The 13789-nt window shown below is 41.4% G+C and overlaps 1 protein-coding gene across 1 annotated transcript; it reads left to right on the forward strand.

Moving 5' to 3' along the window:
* The first annotated feature begins 10847 nt into the window (after positions 1–10847).
* On the forward strand, positions 10848–11888 carry LOC139373952 (uncharacterized). Its single transcript, XM_071115034.1, has one exon. It carries the CDS (start codon positions 10848–10850, stop codon positions 11886–11888), a length of 1041 nt encoding a protein of 346 aa, XP_070971135.1.
* Positions 11889–13789: the final 1901 nt, after the last annotated feature.

Below are 13789 nucleotides of genomic sequence, written 5' to 3' on the forward strand. Positions count from 1 at the left end.
CTGGTGTGGTATCATTATGTATCTGCTGTCTGGTGTGGTATCATTATATTGTCTGGTGTGGTGTCATTATGTATCTGTTGTCTGGTGTGGTATCATTATATTGTCTGGTGTGGTATCATTATGTATCTGTTGTCTGGTGTGGTATCATTATGTATCTGTTGTCTGGTGTGGTATCATTATGTATCTGTTGTCTGGTGTGGTATCATTATGTATCTGTTGTCTGGTGTGGTATCATTATGTATCTGTTGTCTGGTGTGGTATCATTATGTTGTCTGGTGTGGTATCATTATGTATCTGTTGTCTGGTGTGGTATCTGGTGTGGTATCATTATGTATCTGTTGTCTGGTGTGGTATCATTATGTTATCTGTTGTCTGGTGTGTTATCATTATGTATCTGTTGTTGTCTGGTGTGGTATCTGTCTGGTGTGGTATCATTATGTATCTGTTGTCTGGTGTGGTATCATTATGTTGTCTGGTGTGGTATCATTATGTATCAGTTGTCTGGTGTGGTATCATTATGTATCTGTTGTCTGGTGTGGTATCATTATGTATCAGTTGTCTGGTGTGGTATCATTATGTATCTGTTGTCTGGTGTGGTATCATTATGTATCTGTTGTCTGGTGTGGTATCATTATGTATCTGTTGTCTGGTGTGGTATCATTATGTATCTGTTGTCTGGTGTGGTATCATTATGTATCTGTTGTCTGGTGTGGTATCATTATGTATCTGTTGTCTGGTGTGGTGTCATTATGTATCTGTTGTCTGGTGTGGTGTCATTATGTATCTGTTGTCTGGTGTGTTATCATTATGTATCTGTTGTCTGGTGTGGTATCATTATATTGTCTGGTGTGGTATCATTATGTATCTGTTGTCTGGTGTGGTATCATTATGTATCTGTTGTCTGGTGTGGTATCATTATATTGTCTGGTGTGGTATCATTATATTGTCTGGTGTGGTATCATTATATTGTCTGGTGTGGTATCATTATATTGTCTGGTGTGGTGTCATTATGTATCTGTTGTCTGGTGTGGTATCATTATTTTGTCTGGTGTGGTATCATTATGTGTCTGTTGTCTGGTGTGGTATCATTATGTATCTGTTGTCTGGTGTGGTATCACTATGTATCTGTTGTCTGGTGTGGTATCATTATGTATCAGTTGTCTGGTGTGGTATCATTATGTATCTGCTGTCTGGTGTGGTATCATTATATTGTCTGGTGTGGTGTCATTATGTATCTGTTGTCTGGTGTGGTATCATTATGTTGTCTGGTGTGGTATCATTATGTATCTGTTGTCTGGTGTGGTATCATTATGTATCTGTTGTCTGGTGTGGTATCATTATGTATCTGTTGTCTGGTGTGGTATCATTATGTATCTGTTGTCTGGTGTGGTATCATTATGTATCTGTTGTCTGGTGTGGTATCATTATGTATCTGTTGTCTGGTTTGGTATCATTATGTATATGTTGTCTGGTGTGGTATCATTATTTTGTCTGGTGTGGTATCATTATGTATCTGTTGTCTGGTGTGGTATCATTATGTATCTGTTGTCTGGTGTGGTATCACTATGTATCAGTTGTCTGGTGTGGTATCATTGTGTGTATGTTGTCTGGTGTGGTATCATTATTTTGTCTGGTGTGGTATCATTATGTATCTGTTGTCTGGTGTGGTATCATTATGTTGTCTGGTGTGGTATCATTATGTATCTGTTGTCTGGTGTGGTATCATTATGTATCTGTTGTCTGGTGTGGTATCATTATGTATCTGTTGTCTGGTGTGGTATCATTATATTGTCTGGTGTGGTATCATTATGTATCTGTTGTCTGGTGTGGTATCATTATGTATCTGTTGTCTGGTGTGGTATCATTATATTGTCTGGTGTGGTATCATTATGTATCTGTTGTCTGGTGTGGTATCATTATGTTGTCTGGTGTGGTATCATTATATTGTCTGGTGTGGTATCATTATGTATCTGTTGTCTGGTGTGGTATCATTATGTATCTGTTGTCTGGTGTGGTATCATTATGTATCTGTTGTCTGGTGTGGTATCATTATGTATCTGTTGTCTGGTGTGGTATCATTATGTTGTCTGGTGTGGTATCATTATGTATCTGTTGTCTGGTGTGGTATCATTATGTTGTCTGGTGTGGTATCATTATGTATCTGTTGTCTGGTGTGGTATCATTATGTTGTCTGGTGTGGTATCATTATGTATCAGTTGTCTGGTGTGGTATCATTATGTATCTGTTGTCTGGTGTGGTATCATTATGTATCTGTTGTCTGGTGTGGTATCATTATGTATCTGTTGTCTGGTGTGGTATCATTATGTATCTGTTGTCTGGTGTGGTATCATTATGTATCTGTTGTCTGGTGTGGTATCATTATATTGTCTGGTGTTGTATCATTGTGTATCTGTTGTCTGGTGTGGTATCATTATGTATCTGTTGTCTGGTGTGGTGTCATTATGTATCTGTTGTCTGGTGTGGTATCATTATGTATCTGTTGTCTGGTGTGGTATCATTATGTTGTCTGGTGTGGTATCATTATGTATCTGTTGTCTGGTGTGGTATCATTATGTTGTCTGGTGTGGTATCATTATATTGTCTGGTGTGGTATCATTATATTGTCTGGTGTGGTATCATTATGTATCTGTTGTCTGGTGTGGTATCATTATGTATCTGTTGTCTGGTGTGGTATCATTATGTATCTGTTGTCTGGTGTGGTATCATTATGTATCTGTTGTCTGGTGTGGTATCATTATGTATCTGTTGTCTGGTGTGGTATCATTATGTTGTCTGGTGTGGTATCATTATGTATCTGTTGTCTGGTGTGGTATCATTATGTTGTCTGGTGTGGTATCATTATATTGTCTGGTGTGGTATCATTATATTGTCTGGTGTGGTATCATTATGTATCTGTTGTCTGGTGTGGTATCATTATGTATCTGTTGTCTGGTGTGGTATCATTATGTATCTGTTGTCTGGTGTGGTATCATTATGTATCTGTTGTCTGGTGTGGTATCATTATATTGTCTGGTGTGGTATCATTATGTATCTGTTGTCTGGTGTGGTATCATTATGTATCTGTTGTCTGGTGTGGTATCATTATATTGTCTGGTGTGGTATCATTATATTGTCTGGTGTGGTATCATTATATTGTCTGGTGTGGTATCATTTTATTGTCTGGTGTGGTATCATTATATTGTCTGGTGTGGTATCATTATGTATCTGTTGTCTGGTGTGGTATCATTATGTATCTGTTGTCTGGTGTGGTATCATTATATATCTGTTGTCTGGTGTGGTATCATTATGTATCTGTTGTCTGGTGTGGTATCATTATGTATCTGTTGTCTGGTGTGGTATCATTATTTTGTCTGGTGTGGTATCATTATATTGTCTGGTGTGGTATCATTATGTGTCTGTTGTCTGGTGTGGTATCATTATGTATCTGTTGTCTGGTGTGGTATCACTATGTATCTGTTGTCTGGTGTGGTATCATTATGTATCTGTTGTCTGGTGTGGTATCATTATGTATCTGTTGTCTGGTGTGGTATCATTATGTGTCTGTTGTCTGGTGTGGTATCATTATGTATCTGTTGTCTGGTGTGGTATCACTATGTATCTGTTGTCTGGTGTGGTATCATTATGTATCTGTTGTCTGGTGTGGTATCACTATGTATCTGTTGTCTGGTGTGGTGTCATTATGTATCTGTTGTCTGGTGTGGTATCATTATGTATCTGTTGTCTGGTGTGGTATCATTATGCATCTGTTGTCTGGTGTGGTATCATTATGTATCTGTTGTCTGGTGTGGTGTCATTATGTATCTGTTGTCTGGTGTGGTATCATTATGTATCTGTTGTCTGGTGTGGTATCATTATATTGTCTGGTGTGGTATCATTATGTATCTGTTGTCTGGTGTGGTATCATTATGTATCTGTTGTCTGGTGTGGTATCATTATATTGTCTGGTGTGGTATCATTATGTATCTGTTGTCTGGTGTGGTATCATTATGTATCTGTTGTCTGGTGTGGTATCATTATGTATCTGTTGTCTGGTGTGGTATCATTATGTATCTGTTGTCTGGTGTGGTATCATTATGTTGTCTGGTGTGGTATCATTATGTATCTGTTGTCTGGTGTGGTATCATTATATATCTGTTGTCTGGTGTGGTATCATTATGTATCTGTTGTCTGGTGTGGTATCATTATGTATCTGTTGTCTGGTGTGGTATCATTATGTTGTCTGGTGTGGTATCATTATGTATCTGTTGTCTGGTGTGGCATCATTATGTATCTGTTGTCTGGTGTGGTATCATTATGTATCTGTTGTCTGGTGTGGTGTCATTATGTATCTGTTGTCTGGTGTGGTATCATTATGTATCTGTTGTCTGGTGTGGTATTATTATGTATCTGTTGTCTGGTGTGGTATCATTATGTTGCCTGGTGTGGTATCATTATGTATCTGTTGTCTGGTGTGGTATCATTATGTTGTCTGGTGTGGTATCATTATGTTGCCTGGTGTGGTATCATTATGTATCTGTTGTCTGGTGTGGTATCATTATGTTGTCTGGTGTGGTATCATTATGTATCTGTTGTCTGGTGTGGTATCATTGTGTGTCTGTTGTCTGGTGTGGTATCATTATGTACCTGTTGTCTGGTGTGGTATCATTGTGTGTCTGTTGTCTGGTGTGGTATCATTATGTATCAGTTGTCTGGTGTGGTATCATTATGTACCTGTTGTCTGGTGTGGTATCATTATGTATCAGTTGTCTGGTGTGGTATCATTATGTATCAGTTGTCTGGTGTGGTATCATTATGTATCTGTTGTCTGGTGTGGTATCATTATGTATCTGTTGTCTTGTGTGGTGTCATTATGTATCTGTTGTCTGGTGTGGTATCATTATATTGTCTGGTGTGGTATCATTATTTTGTCTGGTGTGGTATCATTATGTATCTGTTGTCTTGTGTGGTGTCATTATGTATCTGTTGTCTGGTGTGGTATCATTATGTATCTGTTGTCTGGTGTGGTATCATTATGTATCAGTTGTCTGGTGTGGTATCATTATGTATCTGTTGTCTGGTGTGGTATCATTATGTATCTGTTGTCTGGTGTGGTATCATTATGTATCTGTTGTCTTGTGTGGTGTCATTATGTATCTGTTGTCTGGTGTGGTATCATTATATTGTCTGGTGTGGTATCATTATTTTGTCTGGTGTGGTATCATTATGTATCAGTTGTCTGGTGTGGTATCATTATGTATCTGTTGTCTGGTGTGGTATCATTGTGTATCTGTTGTCTGGTGTGGTATCATTATGTATCTGTTGTCTTGTGTGGTGTCATTATGTATCTGTTGTCTGGTGTGGTATCATTATATTGTCTGGTGTGGTATCATTATTTTGTCTGGTGTGGTATCATTGTGTATCTGTTGTCTGGTGTGGTATCATTATGTTGTCTGGTGTGGTATCATTATGTATCTGTTGTCTGGTGTGGTATCATTATGTATCAGTTGTCTGGTGTGGTATCATTATGTATCTGTTGTCTGGTGTGGTATCATTATATTGTCTGGTGTGGTATCATTATGTATCTGTTGTCTGGTGTGGTGTCATTATGTATCTGTTGTCTGGTGTGGTATCATTATATTGTCTGGTGTGGTATCATTATGTATCTGTTGTCTGGTGTGGTGTCATTATGTATCTGTTGTCTGGTGTGGTATCATTATATTGTCTGGTGTGGTATCATTATGTATCTGTTGTCTGGTGTGGTATCATTATGTATCTGTTGTCTGGTGTGGTATCATTATGTATCTGTTGTCTGGTGTGGTATCATTATGTATCTGTTGTCTGGTGTGGTATCATTATGTATCAGTTGTCTGGTGTGGTATCATTATGTTGTCTGGTGTGGTATCATTATATTGTCTGGTGTGGTATCATTATGTACTTGTTGTCTGGTGTGGTATCATTGTGTATCTGTTGTCTGGTGTGGTATCATTATGTATCTGTTGTCTGGTGTGGTATCATTATGTATCTGTTGTCTGGTGTGGTATCATTATGTTGCCTGGTGTGGTATCATTATGTATCTGTTGTCTGGTGTGGTATCATTATGTTGTCTGGTGTGGTATCATTATGTTGCCTGGTGTGGTATCATTATGTATCTGTTGTCTGGTGTGGTATCATTATGTTGTCTGGTGTGGTATCATTATGTATCTGTTGTCTGGTGTGGTATCATTGTGTGTCTGTTGTCTGGTGTGGTATCATTATGTACCTGTTGTCTGGTGTGGTATCATTGTGTGTCTGTTGTCTGGTGTGGTATCATTATGTATCAGTTGTCTGGTGTGGTATCATTATGTACCTGTTGTCTGGTGTGGTATCATTATGTATCAGTTGTCTGGTGTGGTATCATTATGTATCAGTTGTCTGGTGTGGTATCATTATGTATCTGTTGTCTGGTGTGGTATCATTATGTATCTGTTGTCTTGTGTGGTGTCATTATGTATCTGTTGTCTGGTGTGGTATCATTATATTGTCTGGTGTGGTATCATTATTTTGTCTGGTGTGGTATCATTATGTATCTGTTGTCTTGTGTGGTGTCATTATGTATCTGTTGTCTGGTGTGGTATCATTATGTATCTGTTGTCTGGTGTGGTATCATTATGTATCAGTTGTCTGGTGTGGTATCATTATGTATCTGTTGTCTGGTGTGGTATCATTATGTATCTGTTGTCTGGTGTGGTATCATTATGTATCTGTTGTCTTGTGTGGTGTCATTATGTATCTGTTGTCTGGTGTGGTATCATTATATTGTCTGGTGTGGTATCATTATTTTGTCTGGTGTGGTATCATTATGTATCAGTTGTCTGGTGTGGTATCATTATGTATCTGTTGTCTGGTGTGGTATCATTGTGTATCTGTTGTCTGGTGTGGTATCATTATGTATATGTTGTCTTGTGTGGTGTCATTATGTATCTGTTGTCTGGTGTGGTATCATTATATTGTCTGGTGTGGTATCATTATTTTGTCTGGTGTGGTATCATTGTGTATCTGTTGTCTGGTGTGGTATCATTATGTTGTCTGGTGTGGTATCATTATGTATCTGTTGTCTGGTGTGGTATCATTATGTATCAGTTGTCTGGTGTGGTATCATTATGTATCTGTTGTCTGGTGTGGTATCATTATATTGTCTGGTGTGGTATCATTATGTATCTGTTGTCTGGTGTGGTGTCATTATGTATCTGTTGTCTGGTGTGGTATCATTATATTGTCTGGTGTGGTATCATTATGTATCTGTTGTCTGGTGTGGTATCATTATGTATCTGTTGTCTGGTGTGGTATCATTATGTATCTGTTGTCTGGTGTGGTATCATTATGTATCTGTTGTCTGGTGTGGTATCATTATGTATCAGTTGTCTGGTGTGGTATCATTATGTTGTCTGGTGTGGTATCATTATATTGTCTGGTGTGGTATCATTATGTACCTGTTGTCTGGTGTGGTATCATTGTGTATCTGTTGTCTGGTGTGGTATCATTATGTATATGTTGTCTGGTGTGGTATCATTGTGTATCTGTTGTCTGGTGTGGTATCATTATGTATCTGTTGTCTGGTGTGGTATCATTATGTATCTGTTGTCTGGTGTGGTATCATTATGTATCTGTTGTCTGGTGTGGTATCATTATGTATCTGTTGTCTGGTGTGGTATCATTATGTATCAGTTTTCTGGTGTGGTATCATTATGTATCTGTTGTCTGGTGTGGTATCATTATGTATCTGTTGTCTGGTGTGGTATCATTATGTTGTCTGGTGTGGTGTCATTATATTGTCTGGTGTGGTATCATTATGTATCTGTTGTCTGGTGTGGTATCATTATGTTGTCTGGTGTGGTGTCATTATATTGTCTGGTGTGGTATCATTATGTGTCTGTTGTCTGGTGTGGTATCATTATGTACCTGTTGTCTGGTGTGGTATCATTATGTATCTGTTGTCTGGTGTGGTATCATTATGTTGTCTGTTGTGGTATCATTATGTTGTCTGGTGTGGTATCATTATGTATCTGTTGTCTGGTGTGGTATCATTATGTATCTGTTGTCTGGTGTGGTATCATTATATATCTGTTGTCTGGTGTGGTATCATTATGTTGTCTGGTGTGGTATCATTATGTTGTCTGATGTGGTATCATTATATTGTCTGGTGTGGTATCATTATGTTGTCTGGTGTGGTATCATTATGTATCTGTTGTCTGGTGTGGTATCATTATATATCTGTTGTCTGGTGTGGTATCATTATGTATCAGTTGTCTGGTGTGGTATCATTATGTATCTGTTGTCTGGTGTGGTATCATTATATTGTCTGGTGTGGTATCATTATGTATCTGTTGTCTGGTGTGGTATCATTATGTATCTGTTGTCTGGTGTGGTATCATTATGTATCTGTTGTCTGGTGTGGTATCATTATGTATCTGTTGTCTGGTGTGGTATCATTATGTATCAGTTTTCTGGTGTGGTATCATTATGTATCTGTTGTCTGGTGTGGTATCATTATGTATCTGTTGTCTGGTGTGGTATCATTATGTTGTCTGGTGTGGTGTCATTATATTGTCTGGTGTGGTATCATTATGTATCTGTTGTCTGGTGTGGTATCATTATGTTGTCTGGTGTGGTGTCATTATATTGTCTGGTGTGGTATCATTATGTGTCTGTTGTCTGGTGTGGTATCATTATGTACCTGTTGTCTGGTGTGGTATCATTATGTATCTGTTGTCTGGTGTGGTATCATTATGTTGTCTGGTGTGGTATCATTATGTTGTCTGGTGTGGTATCATTATGTATATGTTGTCTGGTGTGGTATCATTATGTATCTGTTGTCTGGTGTGGTATCATTATATATCTGTTGTCTGGTGTGGTATCATTATGTTGTCTGGTGTGGTATCATTATGTTGTCTGGTGTGGTATCATTATATTGTCTGGTGTGGTATCATTATGTTGTCTGGTGTGGTATCATTATGTATCTGTTGTCTGGTGTGGTATCATTATGTATCTGTTGTCTGGTGTGGTATCATTATATATCTGTTGTCTGGTGTGGTATCATTATGTATCAGTTGTCTGGTGTGGTATCATTATGTATCTGTATTCTGGTGTGGTATCATTATATTGTCTGGTGTGGTATCATTATGTATCTGTTGTCTGGTGTGGTATCATTATGTATCTGTTGTCTGGTGTGATATCATTATGTATCTGTTGTCTGGTGTGGTATCATTATGTATCTGTTGTCTGGTGTGGTATCATTATGTATCTGTTGTCTGGTGTGGTATCATTATGTTGTCTGGTGTGGTATCATTATGTATCTGTTGTCTGGTGTGGTATCATTATGTATCTGTTGTCTGGTGTGGTATCATTATGTATCAGTTGTCTGGTGTGGTATCATTATATTGTCTGGTGGGGTGTCATTATGTATCTGTTGTCTGGTGTGGTATCATTATTTTGTCTGGTGTGGTATCATTATATATCTGTTGTCTGGTGTGGTATCATTATGTATCTGTTGTCTGGTGTGGTATCATTATGTATCTGTTGTCTGGTGTGGTATCATTATGTATCTGTTGTCTGGTGTGGTATCATTATGTATCAGTTGTCTGGTGTGGTATCATTATATATCTGTTGTCTGGTGTGGTATCATTATGTATCTGTTGTCTGGTGTGGTATCATTATGTATCTGTTGGCTGGTGTGGTATCATTATGTATCTGTTGTCTGGTGTGGTATCATTATGTTGTCTGGTGTGGTATCATTATGTATCTGTTGTCTGGTGTGGTATCATTATGTATCTGTTGTCTGGTGTGGTGTCATTATGTATCTGTTGTCTGGTGTGGTATCATTATGTATCTGTTGTCTGGTGTGGTATCATTATGTATCTGTTGTCTGGTGTGGTATCATTATGTTGTCTGGTGTGGTATCATTATGTATCTGTTGTCTGGTGTGGTGTCATTATGTATCTGTTGTCTGGTGTGGTATCATTATGTATCTGTTGTCTGGTGTGGTATCATTATGTATCTGTTGTCTGGTGTGGTATCATTATGTTGTCTGGTGTGGTATCATTATGTATCTGTTGTCTGGTGTGGTGTCATTATGTATCTGTTGTCTGGTGTGGTATCATTATGTATCTGTTGTCTGGTGTGGTATCATTATGTTTATGTTGTCTGGTGTGGTATCATTATGTTTATGTTGTCTGGTGTGGTATCATTATGTATCTGTTGTCTGGTGTGGTATCATTATGTTGTCTGGTGTGGTATCATTATGTATCTGTTGTCTGGTGTGGTATCACTATGTTGTCTGGTGTGGTATCATTATGTTGTCTGGTGTGGTATCATTGTGTATCTGTTGTCTGGTGTGGTATCATTATATATCTGTTGTCTGGTGTGGTATCATTATGTATCAGTTGTCTGGTGTTCAGGTCAGTATTTGACGACGTCGGCAGATGGATGTAAGTATCTGCCATTAATTCCAGAACTTTCCAGAAGTTTGAATGAAGCATTGTTTTTTTGTTTTGTTTTTTTTAAGCCTAGCCCAAACCTTAACCCTTAACCCTTAACGCTTAACCCTTAACCATTCTTCATTCATGCCCAAACCTTAACCCTTAACCCTTAACCCTTAACCATTCTCCATTCATGCCCAAACCTTAACCCTTAACCCTTAACCCTTAACCATTCGGCATTCATGCCCAACCTTAACATGTCTGCGTTAATGTCTAACCTTTAAACACTTCGAAATGTTACGTTTGGATGAATGTCTAATTATGACGTGAGACTGTGAGAGCTAGTTGCATATTTTTCCTGTTTCTCACAGTTCTATGTTTTACACGCGGGAAATGGAAATGTGTTTTTTGCGTGTCCCAACTCCCCCGTGTCCCAACTCCCCCAACTCCCCCGTGTCCCAACTCCCCCAACTCCCCCGTGTCCCAACTCCCCCAACTCCCCCGTGTCCCAACTCCTCCAACTCCCCCGTGTCCCAACTCCCCCAACTCCCCCGTGTCCCAACTCCCCCAACTCCCCCGTGTCCCAACTCCCCCAACTCCCCCGTGTCCCAACTCCCCCAACTCCCCCGTGTCCCAACTCCCCCAACTCCCCCGTGTCCCAACTCCCCCAACTCCCCCGTGTCCCAACTCCCCCAACTCCCCCATGTCCCAACTTCCCCAACTTCCCCGTGTCCCAACTTCCCCAACTCCCCCAACTCCCCCGTGTCCCAACTCCCCCAACTCCCCCGTGTCCCAACTCCCCCAATTCCCCCGTGTCCCAACTCCCCCAACTCCCCCGTGTCCCAACTCCCCCAAGTCCCAACTTCCCCAACTCCCCCGTGTCCCAACTCCCCCAACTCCCCCGTGTCCCAACTCCCCCAACTCCCCCGTGTCCCAACTCCCCCAATTCCCCCGTGTCCCAACTCCCCCATGTCCCAACTTCCCCGTGTCCCAACTTCCCCGTGTCCCCCGTGTCCCAACTCCCCCAACTCCCCCGTGTCCCAACTCCCCACTTCCCCAACTCCCCCGTGTCCCAACTCCCCCAACTCCCGCGTGTCCCAACTTCCCCAACTCCCCCATGTCCCAACTGTCCCAACTCCCCCGTGTCCCAACTTCCCAAAACTCCCCCGTGTCCCAACTCCCCCAACTCCCCCGTGTCCCAACTCCCCCAACTCCCCCGTGTCCCAACTCCCCCAATTCCCCCGTGTCCCAACTACCCCAACTCCCCCGTGTCCCAACTCCCCCAACTCCCCCGTGTCCCAACTTCCCCAACTCCCCCGTGTCCCAACTTCCCCAACTCCCCCGTGTCCCAACTCCCCCAACTCCCCCGTGTCCCAACTTCCCCAACTCCCCCGTATCCCAACTCCCCCAACTCCCCCTACTCTTGGAGAGTAGGATCACAACCAGGGTCATCTTTTATCAAGAGTAACCCTGGAGAAATCAGGGTGCAGTGCTTTGCTCAATGGCACACAGATTTGTCCCCTGGTCGGCTCGGTGATTCGAACTAGCGATCGTTCACTTACTGGCCCAACTCTCTAACCGCTAGGATACCTGTGTGCTTGTGTGACGAACAAACATTCGACTGAGACATTTTATTAGTCCCCACGAGGTCAAATGCTATTTCTAGGGGGTTTGGGATTAGGGTTAGTTTTAGGAGCCAGGGTTAGGTTTAGGATTAGGGTTAGAATTGGGTTTAGTTTTAGGAGCTAGGGTTAGTTTTTGGAGTTTAGGTTAAGGTTTAGGAGCCAGGGTTAGGTTTAGGATTAGGGTTAGAATTGGGTTTAGTATTAGGAGCTAGGGTTAGTTTTTGGAGTTTAGGGTTAGTTTTAAGAGCCAGGGTTAGGTTTAGGATTAAGGTTAGAATTGGGTTTAGTGTTAGGAGCTAGGGTTCGCTTTTGGAGTTTAGGGTTAGTTTTAGGAGCCAGGGTTAGGTTTAGGATTAGGGTTAGAAGCTGGTTTAGTGTTACGAGCTAGGGTTCGTTTTTGGAGCTTAGGGTTAGGTTTAGCAGCCAGGGTTAGGTTTAGGGTCAGTGTTAAGGTTGGGTGTTCAGGTTAGGGTTAAGGTTAGGGTTAGGGTAAGGGTTAGGTTTAGGGTCAGTGTTAAGGTTGGGTTTTCAGGTTAGGGTTAGGGTTAGGGTTAGGTTTAGGGTCAGTGTTAAGGTTGGGTTTTCAGGTTAGGGTTAAGGTTAGGGTTAGGGTAAGGGTACAGATTAGAGTAACATTTTGTGTTAGGGGTTAGGGAAAACAGGATTTGAATGATACTGAATTTTGTGTCCCCACAAGGTTAGTGGTACAAGACTGAGTATGTGTGTGTTTTAGTTTTGTGTTGTTACCGTAAGGTCATGCGATCTTGGTCTGTCCCTCACTAAACCTCCCGAGACCGCTTTCCTCTCTCTATCCCACTGATGGCTTGCTGGGCTAGTGGATAGGAAGCAGTAGGGGATCTTCGTCCTGAACATCTTTACTCTCTCCATCCCTCTTATGGCTTGCTGGGCTAGTGGATAGGAAGCAGTAGGGGATCTTGGTCCAGAACATCTTTCCTCTCTCTATCCCACTGATGGCTTGCTAGGCTAGTGGATATGCAGCAATTTGTCCTGGCTAGTCCTGGCTAGGCTAGTAGATATACAGCAGTTTGTCCTGGCTAGTCCTGGCTAGGCTAGTAGATATACACCAGTATGTCCTGGCTAGTCCTGGCTAGGCTAGTGGATATGCAGTAGTATGTCCTGGCAAGTCCTGGCTAGGCTAGTGGAGTATGTCCTGGCTAGTCCTGGCTAGGCTAGTGGAGTATGTCCTGGCTAGTCCTGGCTAGGCTAGTGGATATGCAGTAGTATGTCCTGGCTAGTCCTGGCTAGGCTAGTGGAGTATGTCCTGGCTAGTCCTGGCTAGGCTAGTGGATATACAGCAGTATGTCCTGGCTAGTCCTGGCTAGGCTAGTGGATATGCAGCAGTATGTCCTGGCTAGTCCTGGCTAGGCTAGTGGATATGCAGCAGAATGTCCTGGCTAGTCCTGGCTAGGCTAGTGGATATGCAGCAGTGTGTCCTGGCTAGTCCTGGCTAGGCTAGTGGATATGCAGCAGTATGTCCTGGCTAGTCCTGGCTAGGCTAGTGGATATGTCTGCATGTCTGATGTCTGATTTATCTGCATTCTAAAATGGCACACTATTCCCTATTTGGTGCACTACTTTTTGACCATGGCCCTTAGGGAATACGGTGCCATTTGGGGACACAGGCATTGTCTGCTGCTATCATCAGCCACACAGCATTTACACCACTGACATCCCAATGCTAAATACATG

The sequence above is a fragment of the Oncorhynchus clarkii genome, chromosome 18, assembly GCF_045791955.1.
Source record: "Oncorhynchus clarkii lewisi isolate Uvic-CL-2024 chromosome 18, UVic_Ocla_1.0, whole genome shotgun sequence".
In the NCBI taxonomy this organism is placed as follows: domain Eukaryota; kingdom Metazoa; phylum Chordata; class Actinopteri; order Salmoniformes; family Salmonidae; genus Oncorhynchus; species Oncorhynchus clarkii.